The sequence below is a fragment of the Amblyomma mixtum genome, chromosome 2 (assembly GCF_055824585.1).
Source record: "Amblyomma mixtum isolate Tamu chromosome 2, ASM5582458v1, whole genome shotgun sequence".
Classification (NCBI taxonomy): Eukaryota; Metazoa; Arthropoda; class Arachnida; order Ixodida; family Ixodidae; genus Amblyomma; species Amblyomma mixtum.
Window position 1 is genome coordinate 227,565,866 of NC_143013.1, and position 17,946 is coordinate 227,583,811.

General features: G+C 47.0%; 1 protein-coding gene across 1 annotated transcript; it reads left to right on the forward strand.

Annotated features, from left to right (window-relative positions):
• The first annotated feature begins 16,349 nt into the window (after window positions 1–16,349).
• LOC149362816 (beta-1,3-galactosyltransferase 5-like) lies at window positions 16,350–17,946 on the forward strand. The gene has a single exon (XM_089569819.1). It carries the CDS (start codon window positions 16,422–16,424, stop codon window positions 17,526–17,528), a length of 1,107 nt encoding a protein of 368 aa, XP_089425945.1. The 5' UTR covers window positions 16,350–16,421; the 3' UTR covers window positions 17,529–17,946.

Here is a 17,946-nt window from a genome sequence, read left to right on the forward strand (position 1 = left end):
TGGCACACCAATGTCAGCGGTGCAGCCCATCAAAATGCAGCTAAGATGTGCTAACTGGCACGCTGATTAACTAATATTGAATCCTTAACTTATCAACTATTACTTTTAGGCTTCCTAATTACTGAGAGGCGTGTAACCCACCGTAAGTAACAACGGTGTCAGTTTTTAGTTTTTTTAAAACACGCTTACCCGGCGCTGTGGCCCAACAAATTTTGGCTATATCTACGAATTACGTGCACTGGAGAGGTCGCTTTACCTGCAAGCTTCTCGAATGCTCATGTATTTCATCGCAATGTAGACAAAATTTATAGCCAGCAATGCAGCCAAGTGACAAAATGTTTATTCAAGACGCTACAAGCAATGCATGAACATTTTATCTCTCTTTCTCTCACCTATTGCAATTACTATTTCGTTTTGTAAACCGCCAATTTCTTACGCAATGGTCTACATTCCCGCAAGGCCTGCTCGCCTTGTAAACTGCGAAAGCATTGATTAAACATCACAGAGGCTATTTTAGACTGGCAAAAGTTCCGGAGCCGGACGTCATTAGCGTGGAAAGCGCTTGATACATGATATGAGCGAAAAGGGTACTTTTCACACATATCCTCGAATTAAGTCGCGTCATGAATACGAAGCGTTAAGGGAAGCGTATGATCACTAGCTGAAAAAACACTCTTCTTGAATGAGCACAGAATGTCCTCTAATTTTCTTGCGGTGTCTTCAGCCTTGTTCAACAAAGTCTACGTTTTCTATTACGTTTCATATATATAAATATCTTAACAAGCGCCTCATTGTGTTGCCTTTAATTGTGTGTTCTCTAGAAGGGGCGTTTTAGGGGAGAAATCGGGTTGAACCCGATTTTTAAGAAATGGGTTCGGGGCGCAGTAATCTGGTAAAATCAGATTTTACCCGAAAACGAAGGGCTGTCTAAGTATTGCATCTGAATGAATTTTTAAGAACGAATTAGTGCAGCGAAAAAAGGCGAATTTATTTATGACGATTAAACAGTTAAGCCAGCAGTCCCATGCGTAGGAACCTAATGTTTTGCCCAAGATGCAACTGCATTTTGTTTCTTTTCATGCTTCGCTGCTGTAGCGTTGGGGAGTATTGACCTTGCTTAGCGAAACTGATCTTTTACACATCAGCAACAAGCCAATTCCCGTGCTGATCTTTGCTGCGCATTTTTCGCCCTGTATGAGGACGACACTGTGAGGACTTGCTTCCAGGAGTAATCGGAAATAAAGACGAAAATCCCGGCCATTTTTCTAGACCACCCGCTCCCCTCCCTCCTCCAATACATATCCAATCAACGTATAAGGGAGGGTCCAGGAGAGAAAAGAGGAGGAAGTGGACTTAAAGATATAGGTATATAAAGAACTAGGTTCATAGATTTGATCGAAAAAAAAAGGATGCCAATGTAAAATTATTAGTGAGGAAGAGCGTCGTTTCTTACGAATTACAACTTAGCAGAGGGTTTGAATGGTGGAAGTTTCGTTGTCCTCCTCCTACGGATATCTCGCTTTTTAGTTTTTTTTTAGCTTTCTGTTTTCTTTCTTGTACCGATAAAGATTGTGTCATCTTGCAGTTAGGTGCTGCTGTCATACTTTGCGTTATTCTTCGCCTTTCCTTTCGTTGCTGCGCATGGGCGCAGCAATAAACCTTTGTTGAAGTCAGCGCTTTGTCGTGTTTCCCCCTTCTATTGTTTGTCGCCGCGCTGTTTGAATGCAAGCACGAAATACCAACTTGCCCGGGAACTGGTTTTAAGCAAACCGCCCCCTTGCATCCTCATCACAGGTGTTACTGCGGTATCGCGAATTATCTTTCGCTGCCCTTATTTCAGTATGCATTTCCCAACGGAAATCTGAAAACAAGCTCGCAAGATCCTTTTCGTTGTCCCTTAACGCTGTGCGCCAACGTCAGAATTAAATCGCTATAAAAGATTCAAATTGCTAGGTTTGCCCCGCACCAGTGCAACAAGCAAGTTAAATACTATTCAGTATCACGGTCGTTTTTGCTTACCTGCTAAGAGATACACGTGCGCTTAGTTGACTGGCTCGGTGACTGCACTGATGCCGTAATGCTAAATAGTAGAGGGCCAAGCAAAGCGGTTGTGGTACGCACCTTCTCGAGAACATGATACGACATTCGGCCACTTGGGGTACTCATGAAAAGTTGCCGCTGTTTTGAGTAGTTTCCAATTCACTTGCAGAGCTTTCCTCTGAGACCAACACTTCTTAAAACCGCGAGTACTGCATGACGAAGAACAAAGTCGCAGACGACCTTGATGTCGAAGAAAACTGGCATTAGTGCATGCCCACCGTGATTCCCCTCTTCAAGGAAATTTGCCTCTTCACGCCTATCACCGGTCATGCGCAAAACACTGCAGCTGCAAAAAAGATGACGAGGCTGATGACGGGGATGCGTGCCATTCATTGTACAACAAATGTATGATTATAGGCAGGCATCGTCACCAGTTGACAAGGGAGGTAGCGGAAGTCCAAATGATAGCGAGGCTTTCGGAAGATTGAATTAGTGCGCCGTCTGTGACAATGTCGAAAAAAGAAAGAGCCTATCTCGAATGCGAGTGCTGACGCGTCCCGATAGGAGTGTGGATCCTTCTGTCTAGTCATGTTACGTGCACCTTGATTTCCTTTCCGCCCTCCATAGGGGTATATATGCCTGCTGGAAAGGCAATAAAAATTAGTTGTCACAGCGCTGTGTTTGTCACGACATGTTTCTTCTCATCTTGTCCCGTTTATCGCGCTGTAGATATGGAGCATCGTCACCAACTCGCCCAACAACTTATCTTGTCGAAGGCATGAGACGAGGGCAATGGCGTCGTCAATCGCGGACCTGTCTAGCTGGAACACATTCATTTCATGAGGATACACGTATAGACTTTGAGGAGCCTTGGTAATCTTATATAGACAATCCACTCCATCAGTTTACCTTTACAGAGGTTAGTAGCATTATGGGCCTGACAGATGCGTATCTGGTTATCTGCTTTTCGGATTTCTGAACGGGCATGATCGTCGTCCGTTTCTGCTGTATGGTGACTTCATCATTTATTCAGGAAGAACCGAAGAATTCAAGGAGACAAAAGCGAGAGATGTGAGGTAGGCGAGCGCTAGCCTCGTAGCTCACCTCGTCATGTGGGGACGATGCGGGTGTTTGATTCGGCAATAGCTGTCTACAGCTCTTCCATCGTGAAGGGCAGATCCAGCGCGGGTACTGTCTCCCGTGGAAGGTCAGTTTGATGATTTGCGTAGGGTGACGAGGCACTCAAGGCCCTGACAGAAGTCTTCAGTAATCTTCAGATACTTCTGTCAGTTTACTCCACTCATGCAGAGAAAGCGCAGCAAAAAGTCAAGGCTGTTGGAACTGCTAGCGGATGCCTCTAACAATACGCAGGTTTCAGTTAGCATTTGACGCACTTCCAGTCTGGTAGAAAAATCTCGCCAGCTCTATAGAGTAGATTGGCCAAGTAGCGCCGGAGGTGGCGCTGCGCCCGTAGGAAGGCGCGGAAGGAAGTCTTTAATGTTTTTTGTGCGCAAGACTTTTCGTTCTGCCCACCTCCGAATGGCACAGTCTTTGAAAGGACTTGTAATTTGATGGTAACGTGCCGTCTTTAGCTGCAATGCGCGCACTTGCTTTTGGGGAATTAGCTATTTTAGGGACTTGTTCAGCATTCTGGGGTACGGCTGTAATTACCTTACTTACGGAGCCTTGCAAGCATCCCACTTCGTAGATTCTATAAGAATTCAGCTGAGTGACATTCGTGAACTTGCAGCTGCTATGAGAATAGGGTCATGATTACTTCCACGTGTTTCTAAATCATGCACCTGCCAACATACTGAGCAACAATGCTTGAAACAGTTCAAGATGGTGCAGCTAGCAATAGTCTGACTCAGCAAGTAGATTACACTGCCACCAATCAGCGGTTCGATGAGTACCTAGAGAGGCGCCCTGCGATGGACACCTCGCGCACACACCTACGAGCTGTCCCAAATCTTATCATGAGCATTGAAGTCTACGTATACAATGCGGTGAAGGAGTCGACCGTATCAAGTTTTGTCACCTCGAGTCATCAAATCGTTTACCTACCAATCAACGAAGCATCAATCAACGAAGATGGAATGTCTTCAGGGTAACTTACCAGTTAACTGCCGACGCCATTTTGTCGTTGCTAATGATAGACGTAGTAGCCGCTCAGTCGAAAGTTCCTCGACGCGCGATTCTGAGGTGACCAAGAAGGGGAAGTGGTACGCTCTCATTGAGTGACCCCCCACTGCTAGTGAAAGTGGTGATGATGCAACCACTATTAATCTGGCCTCTGATTGGCTGCCTTACGTCGCTGGCGTGCGGCTTCCTATGCTTGCTATCTCTCAGAATAAAATTACTTGTGGGTAGGATAATAAAACGGGCAAATTGTTTCATTCGAGCAGTTGAGCAGCACTTCCTTTTCCACGCGTGTCGAAGCAAGAAGAGGAACTTGCTTGCCAGCCCGCATTGCTTAATTCTTGAGCTTGTTAAATGATCGGCAACTGAGTAACACTATCGGATCCACAGCCTAATTAAACGGCAACGCTCGACTCCGCATGCTCGATGGGCATCGAATCTCTTCTGGCGGCTGGGGTCTTCCGGCCGAACTGTGAACGCGCGAACCTCGAACTAGAGATACGGTTCCCGGTGGCAGCCGTAAGGCTCGTATCACGCGCCCGATGCGCTAGCTTCCGCCAGCAACCACTTCCTTTTGCATACGCTGAAACACGAAGTTGCAGGGCTCCTTCAGGTCCGCTTGCATGGTTTCTGTTTCACAGTCCTTGTGCGGGGCTTGTTAATGCATGGCCCTCTTTCTTTCCCGGATTGTAACATTTATTTATTTATTTATTCAAGGTACCTACAGCGCCTTGAGAGGCATTATTGTAGAGGAGGTAAGTACATTAACAGTAAAATTCAATACAGCAAAAGAGAACAAAACATAAAAAAGTTACAGAAAAATGTTAAGAACTTCCAATAAACACAACAGCATTCTGATTACACCCGAGACTTGCTTGGTTTAAAATTAATCAGTAATAATTACAGAGAAGGGGCCCAGATTGCAGTGTGAGCACTTTTTATTTACAGGAATAGAAGGCCCACTTTGAGACTGCGAACTGAGGCCTGCCGCTGATTCTGAGATAAAGCATTATGGACAGTTTTTTTTGCGATTTCTCAATAAGTTGATAAGAGTTTGTGACTTTTCTCCAAATAAAGTTCGCCCGCTTCTAAGAGCGCTCTTTCTTCTCTGCGGTTATCTTCTGCTGTACCTTTCTCTCTTTCAAGCATTCATATTCGTAGCTGACTGATCTGTCCGTGGCCTCTTACTTAGTCGACTCTGTTTTGACGAGGTGCATTGGTAATTTGGTATCCTCCCAGCGAGTAGCAACAACAGACGAAGGCCGAGAAAGTTACCTCTACCGTGCACTGTGGCAAAAGTTCCGCGTTCTGCACCCTACGGCTAGATGGTGCTGCTTTGTCAGTGGAATTAAAACCCCTTCAAGTGAAATATGTCTCTTTTCACTACAGCCATATTTCGGAGCCATTAAAGTGCGATTTTGTTTCTTGTTTCCAGTGTTTGGTGTCAGCGAAGTGACGGCGCCAGAGGTGCCTCAACGGCATTTTTTCTTAGTATCCCATTAATGTCTTTATTATACTTGAGCGGGGAAGCTCGAGCGAGTGTGGCTTGTTAGGCTGTATCCGGCAGTCGGCGAGGGCAGTGCTAAATGTAGACACAGAAAGTAAATAAGGGCCAAATTAGGCGAAATACATATGTTGACTTGACTATAGATTGCTGGAATGACCGTTCTGATAAAATAGGAGGTGCAGAAATATTCACTTATTTATAGCAATTAGTTGTGAATTCTGACTCCTAATTAAACGGTCGCAGGGGGTAGCAGCGAGAAACGAGATACCGAGACAGATGAGGGGAAGAACGTGCGGAAGCATGAGGATTTCCGTCGTCCTCACGCAATCATGGGCGGCCCTCATTGGTCGAGAACGCGTGGGTGCTGAGGCCAGGGAGTGGTTGGTACAGCTCGAAACCTCCTCTCCGTCGCGGGACCTGGGCCTCCTCTTCCTTTTTCTCTGCGTTGTATATGCAAAGCGAGGTTCGTGGCGGTATCGCCTTCGTGTGACGTCAGTAAGTGTCGAGGAGCGTCGATCGAGCCGAAATCAGAGAAGGAAAGGACAGCATCTGCATGGCGCGTGCGTTGCATCCCACGTGAATCGCTACACGGCTTTGGATTCACGTACGTAGAGCTTTTGACGGGTGACCAGTGCGCATGCTCACAACGCGAAGGGTCTGCGTGAGCCTCATGGACGTACGTGAAATTGGGATTTTCACGTTGCGTTGCTTGCGTACGTAGCTTTTACAACATGGCGGCACCATGCCCGCCCGCTTCACAGCGATAAGGGCTTCGTCGCTGATCTCTCGACGCGATATGGTGCTATAAAATGTTGCATTCGCCTTCAATTTGCCCATCGCATCAAGTTTCAAATGACAAATAGGTTTTTTTTTTTTTAGATAGAAGGGTGATTTTTCAGCTCTTAAGCCTGACGAAGTAGCGTTTGTCGTCGTCATTGCAATGCTTCGACTTGCTTGTTTTTGACTCATCTTGTATTAGAGCGGCTGCAGCAGCGTCTGTATGCTTTAGTAGATGGCGCCAGGAACAACGCGTGGCGTGCTTCGCGTGCGTGTCTCTAAAAGGGTTTCAAACGACATGAGCGTAGGCTGCGTAGACTTCTCGGGTTTGCGTACGTGAACGCTGCACGTGCGTGAAACAAAAACTGCGTACTGTCCCGTGTGTTCGAGTTCTTGCTCTTCGTAAGTGGCCAGTTCCCGCTGTTCGTTTTTGCGAATTTGTTCATCTTATTCCGCCCTCCGTCCCTGTTTTTTTTTTACCCCGACTGGGATGAACGTTCGTGAGCCAAGGATGAATGTTCTTGAACTAGCAGAATGGCTATAAAGCGAGCATCACATTCGAACCGCAAAATTATGCAAAAATGTAACCAAATGGGTGCAAAAGTTACCAGTACTTTTATAGTAATCTCGATGCCTGAGTGCCACTGTGCTCAATACATGGAATGCTGTAGTGAACAGATACCTGAAAACTGCAACAAGTCAGGAGAGTCGGTGTTATAGGAATTCTTGTAGTACTGCGTATTATTATTGCGTGCAGGCATTATCCCCAATGAGTTTGATTGTGCAGGTGAAAAGTGAGGAAGAGCTTACTGAAACAATATGCCTTGGACTTTCGCAGGCAGTACGCGTCTCGTCATCTTCGTGGCCTCGTCTCCTGCGCAGTGGATGTGACGGCTGCTGCCGCAGTGGAGACCCACAGCACCCACGTGGAAGGGCACATGAAGGAGCTCATGACGGGCGTCTCTGACACCAGAGGTAAGTATATTCGATGCAACGGTGATGCACGTGCCATTTAGTTGCGGTGGGGCGGGGCAAAACATTTCACTCTACTAGTCCTGCGAATCTAGTTCCAGTGCTATATCGCTCTGTTCTCTCTCTTCTTCTGGCAGTGACAAATATTTTGGGGTGTCAGCCGATTGTGGCATATTCCGTAGAATTGTAAAGATTAGAACCAGCGCGCTTCCCTAACACTGATAAAAAAGTTTGCCTCCGCAAAACTTTTGCTGACCATTTATGAGAATAGATTGCTGATTTACGTTGTCATTAAGCTGTCCATTGCGCTCCAGATGAGCCGTGCCCGTGTGGATGCCCTCATAATTCAGCTGACGCCGCTTCGCTTGTGGGAGTGCGCTTACCAGGTAAAGCCAGGAATCGCTAGCGCTGCTATCATGATTTGCAATAAACGAATCCGAAGCCAAAACTGTTGCCAAGTGCCATTTTGAAATGATACACCACCGCAGAAAGCGCGAAGAATAAAAGTTACAGCCGATTTAGCTTACTTGGCCAAATGCGGAGTGTGTACGCTAGCACAGAGCGTTTCATTTCGCTTTGAGTTCGAGGCTCGGGTTTCAAGGTCAGTCTTCAGGCAAAGTTCGGTGAAATGGTGATTGGGAGCTTAGTGGTTGCGCACTATAAAATTTTGGGAAGGCTTAACACACCTTAAGAGGGCATTGCCATAGCGGTGTGTTCTGAAGCCATTACGCACGGATGAAGTTCATGAAGACGACGACATGCAGTGCACAGAGCGAGGCAGGGGCAGTTAAACAAGAGAGGAGAACGGTTGTGGCGATAGCACAGTGCTCTCGTTCAGTGGCCATCGAAGCTGATCTGTTCGCGCCACCGCGGGTTCGAATCCCAGTCGCGCCCATATTTGTTTCATTTCTGCAGGCCTCGCTGCCTTAAGAGCTGTAAACAACAGGTTTCTTTGAGATTGGAAGTCTTAGTCCTAGCGCACTGAGAACTACACAAACACACAGCCCAGAAAGCGTTTTCGCTCGCACATACTCTTCAACCTTTAACAAATTCGCTCGTCTTCATCCTGCTAATGTTAATTACATGCGGTGGTATTATTTTACTTAAAGCTACGAACTAATACCTATATTTTCTTCGTACGCGTCAAAAATATTAGAGCGTATATGCACTCCTGCAGCGAGCTTGCCGGTCACGGGCTGGGCCACTCTCGAGCGGGACTAGTTTACTAGTACTGGTACTTGATGCGAATTAAGCCGTTATTACAACTAAGCAAACCTTCAGTCTGCACTCTGCTCCAACCCACCTTTTGCGTCTTCCATTTGAAGCGGAGAAATTTCACGGGTGGTTGCCGGATCTTCGTGAAGTGAGCAAACTATTGCGGCACTCCGTAGCGTAACAATAATGACTTCCAGCGTGCTGCGAAGACCTTTAAAGTTGATGTCATTGCAGCAAATGGAACAATCTTCACGGCTGTTACAGTATGCACAAAGAGCTTTTCACACGGGAAGCTCTTGGAAATTTACTTCCCGCCACCAGAACCGCGAGAAAAAATAGCCCAACAACTGAAGACTGGGAGGCTGCGCTGTCCAGCTCACATCAGCTTCGGTTGCTGAACAGGGAAAGAGCGGCGGAAAGCCAACGAGCTTCACCCAAGTAACTTCGATTTATTTTATGCATTAAATATTTTGCTCGTTCACTTGCGCCACCAGGGGATCCAGTAACGGTGCACTCCTGTCGCGCCTCCAAATTCGAGCTAGGCGTAACTACCACACCGGAATAGGGGTTCCACTCTGGAAAATTTCATTTTTCTAAATATCAAGAATGTTTTTCGAGGCAGTGCTTCCTTGAGTTTTTTTTAAAGTACTTCGAAGGAGGCACTGGATGAGAAAACACGGCCGATGCATTGCACCGATGCACGCGGGTCAGACAAGTGGTGTCCATTCCATCTTTCTCCAGGCGGAAGACCAAACAAGAAAGGCTGCGCACTGCGACATGGAAACGTACCACAGAGGGTGGACGGTAAGTGGGCCTGCAACAATGTCTGGCGGGCGCCTCATATCCATACATCTCTCTCGTACTACAATTCCTGAACCTCTGGTGGTCTTCATCACAACTGAGGGCGCCATGGATTTGAAAACAGGCGAAAGCTTACCTGGTAGTTCTCGCGTTACGGTCGATGTACTCGAAATATGCTGGCTAAATTGGCTACTGGATAAATTTGTGTAAAACTTTTCGGCTATTTTGACTGCCTTTTCATAATGCTGATGACATTGCCCCTTTTGTCTCTTAAGGCATACTTCTGGTGTTTGACTATGCCCTGTTTTGCTCGGCTGCTGCCCCGAATGATGCGGGTTCGAACCCAGCCGTGGTGTTCGAATTTTGATACAGGCGAAATTCTCTACAGGCCCGTGTGCTGTGCGATGTCAGTGCACGTTAAAAAACCCCAGGTGGTCGAAATTTTTGGAGCCCTTCACAGTGACCTCCATCATAGCCTGAGTCGCTTTAGGACGTTAAACCACATAAAACCATGAAACCGAACTTAGTTTCTTCTTCACAGCTTTTGGATTATTTCCGTTCGGTAGAACATGCTTGGATCTTTTCATATTAAATTTCCTTATATCGATTGCCTTGAGCTGATTACCTTTGACAGCTCTGCCAGTTCTGTTGTTTCTCTGGCGTTACATGCTTTTATGCCACGGCGTTTCCTAATCAAGCCTTTCGTCTCTTGAGAGAGCCTGCCGGTATCCTAACTATACTACCGCCTACTTCTACTGCACCCTCCGTATTGATAGCTATGGGATTTTTTTTAGTTGCTTGAAAATTAAGGTCGCCTACCAGATAACCGACAGTAAATCTGGTTTCGGCCAAGCTGTGGAACTCCTGCAGCTTCCTAGTGTTACGGGGCTACTGAAATTACTGCCTACGGCCTTTTCCCCCTAGAGACTCTCGCCTCTAAAGATGAAACAGTTTATACCAGGTGTTGGTCGGAAGACAAAGGATATACCAAATAATAATTCCGTCAGATTAAAAACAACAGAAAGGCCAACACACTGTCCCGGGGAGCACCTGAACAGTAAAGAAGCGCATCCGAAGGAAAGTTTATAATTTCATCATACTGGCGGTTGTCCTTAAGGTACGAGTGGACCTACTTGTTAATAATCAACGCAAGCCCTATGAATTCCAATGCACACAACAACGTTTAATGAGGCACGCTATCTAACGCCTTGCAGAAACCTAAAAGCAACATGTCCATTTCAGCACCAGCATCAGTCACTCGCGAAAATTCATTCATTGTAGATAAAATGTGAGTGACAGTTTACATCCTCTTCTTGAACCCATTTTGACAACCCCACAAAATTGTATAGTTAGTAAGAATTCCTTGTATTATAACATGAGACGGCATGTTCTAACAATTTACAACAAGTGCTCTTAATTGAATTGGGTCGATAATTGGAAACAGATAAACAGTCGCCCTTGTAAAAAATTAGAATTAGTCGCTAACCCAGCTGTACGCCACCTGCTGTATCTATCCCGTTTCTAAACCCAGTTGTACGCCACCTGCTGTATCTATCCCGTTTCTAAGGTCATATTAAAAATGTCAGTAAGAAACCCAATTATCTGCACGGCATACCGCCTCAAAAAGGGATTCAAAACACTCTCAGGCCCAACAGACTTTCTGCAGTAATTACACAGCACTATCTGGGGTTACCAGTATGTCACTTACCGGGCCAGAAGTAGGAATATACGGCTGATATTTTTCTTAGTTCGTAAACATACGTTGCAAATAATTATTAAAGCTCGTCGCAATCGAGCTTTCAGTCGATATAATTGAACCGTTTACCTATTAAGTGTCGCCTTTAAGCGTGCCTTAAGGTCACTTTCAACGAACGTTTCGACCCTATCACGAAAAAACGTCTCTAACATCTTAGACCTTTTTTTATTAATTGCTGCTGTAGTTCCTCATACTGTGGTATTTCTTTCTGGCGATGCTCACTGAATAGCTGAATTTTACGTTTGTAATGAGTAATGTCGCGAGTATTCCAGGGATTAAGGGGGAGTTTAAGAATATTTTTAGCGGTATAAAGTTATCAATGCATAATTAACGGCGTCACCAAGCTGTTTCCATGAGCTTTGAGTATTATTGGTAGCAATGCCAGGGTGTAAAAATAGTAGATTATGCAAACGTCATTTGCCTTGTAATCCCGAACAGCACTCAGTGGGCCTCTTCGATTAACCGCTCTCGGGCAGCCCGCTGGCGGCCCGCAAGTTCGTCTCTGACAGGAAAACGCATCATGGTCACGTGGGCTGGCGGCCACCGGAACCAGCCTACGGCAATCACGGCGGCAAGCAAGTCGCGGATCACGGAGGGCAGATGCTCTCTCTAGCTTCGCGTTCTGCGTCTCATTGCTACGCACGCGTACGGTAGAAATAGGCTGCTTGGTATCGAAAACAACGACTCGCAGTTATTGAGGGCTGCGTGCCGCAGACTGCAGACCATGCAGCTGATCAAGCTCGCACTCGTATACATCGGCAACGACAACGCGAGCGTGTGCCTTCGGTGCACTGTGGAAGCTTCAAGCATAGGACGGAAAAACTGCCCGTGCGTTGTTTACCAAACGACAAGCCGTACTCTCGGATTATTGCGTGTTTGCTTACTACGCAGTAAGTATATATGACTGGTGTGACGCCGACGATCGACCCTGGTGGACTCTGCTGTGGTCGTTGCGATTTCTACGCTCGTAACCTGCTTCCTGTAAACTGTAAGCAGAAAAGAATCGGGATACGTTCGTTCAACTGTAGTCTGTCGGCCGCCGGCTTTTGCTGCGGGCAAGCAAGGAAGCATAATCTTGGCAAAAGCGCATATCAGCTTGTTGAACGTCCACCTAGAACAAGCGGGTGCACTGTATAAATTTAGCTGCGTCGTTTCTGTAATAATACAGCTTTATAGCAGAGAACTGGCACTGGAATGAAAGGCGCTACAATAAAGCCCTGCGTGTCGGCGCCTCAAGTTCCGCGTGTGTTTGCATGACGATCAGCGCAAGCTCATTTTTATCTCTTTTTTAAATGAGCCAAACGCGAGGAGGTGCATGCCTGGGGTAATTCTCATATATTTTGAGCATATGTGGCAGAGGGCCCGAGCATGAAGCTGTACAACAGTTGACGACGACAGAATCAGCACTTGGCCGGCGCGACAATTCTTGCCCGCAGAGATGTCTCGAGCAATGTGCTTGTGAGGGCTTTTAATAAAGGACACGTTTCAGTCAAGCGTTTTGCAAAGCATATCCACTTTTGCACTGCGCCAAACGAAATGAAGACCATACGCTCCCGTATCGCGCTCAACCAACACTTCGTAAAACACGTTCAGCACATGCATATATGCGCGCGTCTGAACGCGTACTCGGAACTGGAATCCGGCTGCTCTCGTGAAAGGCCTCGAACACCATCGCAATATCCGCCGGGCGCACGAAATTAACAGCCGAAATATTTTGTGAATCAGAAGTATGCGATCGTAATATGAAGCGAGCAATTGTGCTTGCGAGGTGGTGAGACGATCGAAATATGATCGCGTATACGCACGCAAAACACATAAATAAACAGCGAGAACTACCGCAAAAGGTGCCATTGCAGGCGACACAGTCGATATGCACCGTGGCGTAGTCGAAACAAGCGCCTGCATCGCGCAAAACATCGCATGAAGAACCGCGGTCCTTCTAGTCCTTATAAAAATGGCCGCGCGAGCTTCCCGCTACCGTACCCCTCTCTGTCGTCTGCTAGCTGCCCGAGCGCTGCCAGCACAAAATCGTCCTGGCGAGTCTGGCCGCCGGCTGGCAGCCCGAAACCGCCCAGCCAGAGAAAAACGAACGCGTTCCGGGCAGCCACCGGAAGTGGGCGGAGCAACCCGAGAAAATCGAGCGCGCTCGGGCAGCCCGCAAGCAACCCGCGGGCTGCCAGAGGCGGATAATCGAAGAAGCCCAGTGTCGACAATCGTGCTGTCTCGCTTCCACCTTTCATGTAGAAAAAATCTATTTGTTTACTCTCTGCACTGCCTGCCTCAACTTTAGCAAGTTTTCCTCTAAATATTTTACTCAGAAACAAAATATGTATTGTAGATTCTCCACTGGTATGTTCTTTTACAACCTGCTCAAGGTTAAGGGAAGACATAATGCTGAATAGTGAGTAGTGTGTCAATGAATGTCGAATAACCGTAGCTCGAGGTCTTCTAGTTAACGAGAAGAAGCTTGAAATCACCTGTCGCAATTATATTCTTCCTGCGTGACCTCAAGAGACGGACATAGAGCTTAAACAGGAACATGTGATCAGAGTTAGCAGCTCGGTACGCAGCACATAGAAACAAAAACGCCCCCCAAATCGAGCCTTTGAAAAACAAGCTTGTATTTCTGCAGCTTGATCAACACCACACTTAGCAACGATTGGGACTCCGCCACCGCGTGATCTTCTCTCGAGTCTGCATAACTCATAACTTGGCGGTACAGCCTCAACTTCTTCATTGAAATCATGCAACCAAATTTCCGCTATAACACTTAAGTACGGGTCATTAAGCAGCCCGTAGTTGTTATCTTACACTGGCGTTGCTCTACCTTATCCCAGGGAAATAAACTGGTCATCAATTCGATGCTTATCATACACAAGTTGAACATTTTAAACTTCGTCTTTATCTGCTTCTGCACTGTCCCCGAGTACCTTGTGCCTTTGTTGAGCAACTGCGCTGTAATCTTCGAGATATCAGTTCCTTTCAACTTCTTGAGGTACCTCATTACTGGCTGCTTTTCTGAGTAGTCCTCGTAAGTATGTGTCATCATCACTCGTGATCAGTTAGGCTGATGATGATGGTGATTACATGATTATCTCATGTGCTGCTATGATCACGACGCGAAGAAGCGGATCCTGGCAGCACCGGCTACACTTTCAAGGCCATAGTGTTCACTCCGTGACGTCACGAGATGGAGACAGGTGCGCATGCGCGCAAGCAGGAAGGGAGAGCACGAATTTGCAAAGCCAACATCCCGATGTGGCTCGGGCGCGGATGAATCTGAGAACGTGGCTTCCGCAGTAACCCGCTTTTCCTATCACTCCTCTCACCCCTGCAAAACCTTTTACTTCGTAGCTCCGCCTGTCATGGCCACCTCCAGGCAATGATGCGCATCACGTGACCAACGGGAGCGCTTCGGTCTTGAATTCTAGTCTGTATTGCGCACACCGGGCTGAGCTCATGACATCACGGAGCGAGCACTACGGCCCTGGAAGATTAGTCGTTGCTGGTCCTTCTGGCATTCCTCAAGAGGGCAAGGGTGTCGCTTATCTCTCTGCGAATGTTGATTCCCTCGCCTAGGGTTTCCGGAAGGCCGTCTGTTCAGGTAGTAGCATAGTAAGAAAATCTTCGGTCAATGACTGCCGAAAAAGTTAGTTGGTGTTTCACAATCCGTAGCGATGCTTTTTCAGAATTAAAAGCCGGTCGTAAGCGAGGGAGTTAAGTTAGATTTAAGTGATCGATGTAATCAATTTGCACAAGATGGATGAATCTTTCTCTTTGCTCTATTAGGGTATTCGGTGTCGTCTGCATTGTCAACGGCTCCCGGTGCAGCCGCGCTAGACAATTTTGTTTAAGTGTCAGCGATTTCCACGTCATTGCATGAGATTATATGCCCTGCTTTTTGGTCGTGTTCTGTCACAGGACTGCAGGCCGCGCGATTCTCGTTGACGTCGTTGCGCTGCTCTTTTAGCCGCCTCGGTGCACCCCCTCCTCCCCTGTATTACCGATGTGGACAGAATGATAATCATTGCATGATATCTTGTAAACGATACCCAGGAATTTGGAGCAAGGCAGAGCGTCTTTTACGTTGACGTAATACCCTAGTATTTATTTATTAGTACCTCAAAGGCCCACTACGGGCATTACATGAGGGGTGGGCATACATATCATTGAAAAAAATCACTGATGAATGATTTGAAGTATTCCAGGCCAGGATGGATGAAAGCTTCAGCGTTCCAGTCTCTTGCGGTCTGGGCGAAGAATGATTTTAGGTGCGCAGAAGTAGATGCTCGAGGTGTATGAACAGCTTTCGGATGACTGATGCGAAGTGAAAGGCGGTATGCAGGGGTGATAGCGGATTGGCTGAAATGCGAATGATAAAACTTGTGGAAAAGGCAGAGTCTGGCTATTTTTCGACGGGATTCAAGGCTAGGGAGGTTAGGTTAGCTTTTGTTTTCAATGCTGTTACGCTCGTATGATATGAGTAATCAGAATATACGAATCTTATCGCGCGGCTCTGGACGTACTCAAGGGTTTTGCTAGGTTAATTTGTTGGGGGTCCCAAATTGAGCATGAATATTCAAGTTTAGGACGGACAAGAGTTAAATGGGTGGACAGTTTTACGGAAGCAGGTGCCAAACGCAAGCTACGCTTTAGATAACCAAGAACACGGTTAGCTTCGTTGGTTATGTTCATTATGTAGGTGGTCCAAGAGAAATTTCCAAGAGAAATGTCCAAGAGAAAGAATAATTTATTAGTCGGCATGTGGTCTACATGCACCTTGTGTGTGCGCTTCGTGCTTCATGTATTTGTCGCTTTTCTTTGCGATTATTTCCTGCCATTGTCATTCCGGATTAACCTATGGACTAAGAGTCAGCTTATAAATCAGCCTTTGCACTGTCTGCACTCCCCCATTATCAGAAATAAACCGACTATGCTGGTCGGCGAGAACGAACGATAGCGAACAGTTGCTATGACAGCGCTGAAATATTTGCGTCGGGTTCATAATCATTTGTTCGATTGACTGGGTAGCAAGCTCCGTAGATAGCCCCTGCCATACTGTGTCGCTCTTCGGCGCCTTCCAGCAGTCTCACTGGGCGAATGATTTTCTCTTGTCCAGGTAGCGAAAATGAGAAGCCGACCGGCACCCAGCAGATCAGGACACCGCTGGGTACGCCTGTTATTATTCGTCAGCGACAGAAACCACGACGGTGGATGTTTGTCGTTTCGGTTCTTCAGGCTGCAGCCATAGTATTTTTAATCGCATTTACCACTCGTGAAGCTCGGCATGGGCTTCGCCGACAAGCCGATACATCGTCGACTGCCACGGTTGAAACCACTGCAGCTGCAAAAACAATGGGAGCAAGCGTCACCGAGTTGTCGTCTATAGGAGAGAACATTACCGAATGGACTACCATGGCGCCGTGTCGTCGCCCTGGCCTCCGGATCCTCTACTTCGTGCATACGGCTCCAAGGAATGTGAAAAAGCGCGCCTGGTTACGGAAGACCATAGGCGACCCGCAGATTGAGAACTTGCTCAATTCCGCCATTGTCTTCTTCGTCGGCGTTGCGCCTGGCCCGAATGAACGCCGACTCATCGAGAAGGAGGCCGCTGAAGAAAGGGACGTTGTCGTGCTGAATTTCACGGACACGTACCGGAACCTGTCGCTCAAGTTTATTCAAGGGGCAAAGTGGGTCCAGGAAAACTGCCTCCTTAACTCAACCGCGACGATCGTCAAAATGGACGATGACGTTGTGGTGAACGCGTTCGCCCTGTCGTCCTACGTGGGCAGCTCGGTGATGCGGAAGAGAGGAATTCACTGCCACTTGTTCGAAATAACAGCTCCCCAAAGGAATCCAAAGGATAAGTGGTTCGTCACTAAGGAAGAGTATCCACTGGACGAGTACCCAGCGTACTGTGCCGGTGCAGCCTTCATGATGCGGCCCGCGGTGTTAACCAGACTCTACGAAGCTTCGATGCATGTTCCAACCTTTTGGGTGGACGACGTGTACGTCACTGGAATCCTGGCGTCGTTAATGAAAATCGACATAGTGGACATAACTCGGCATTTTGGCTTGCGCGTTGCCAAAGGAACGACGGCTATGGGAACCACGATGCTATTTATGCACACGGGCCTTCCAAATCACATTAGCGACAAACTCGTCGAACTGTGGCGGAGTGTTCTGCGTGTGAACCAGACTCTGAGCGATCGCTACAGTTGGAGGGTGAAGGTATGGCATCGGAAGACAGTTCCCGGGTTGGCTGAGTGGGTAGTCAATCGAACTGGCGATGTTAACTTTATCCGATCTATAAAGCAGTGATGCTCATAAGCTGAATCAATTATTTGCTTGAAAATAAGGCTCACAGTTCCCGCAGCATGGCCTACTCTGCCGCGCAGAAGCATGTTAGAATCTATTTGGCGCAGTGAGCCTTGCTTCGTTCAGAATTCATGCTCGCATTCAAAACTAGCGTGAATGCTAACCGCTGCCGTTGCCCTCTTGGCATATCCCATGACATGATATGAAGTAAATGCTTTCTAGGCGACGCCTATTGAATTTTATCGACTATTTTGCAAACCATTCACTGGTAAGAGTGGCTCTTGCTGCAGTTTTATTCTGAAGAAAATAGAATTTTTGTGAAATAAAGCGTTTGTCGATTTTACGCAGTCACTTAGTTTTGATTGATCACATTTCTTAATTCGATGCTCGATACCCTCGAAGTATATCAAAAGCCTGGCTA

Bases quoted from the DNA above. Each gene is read 5' to 3' on its own strand.
- LOC149362816 (XM_089569819.1), top strand. From the start codon at position 16,422: ATGTTTGTCGTTTCGGTTCTTCAGGCTGCAGCCATAGTATTTTTAATC.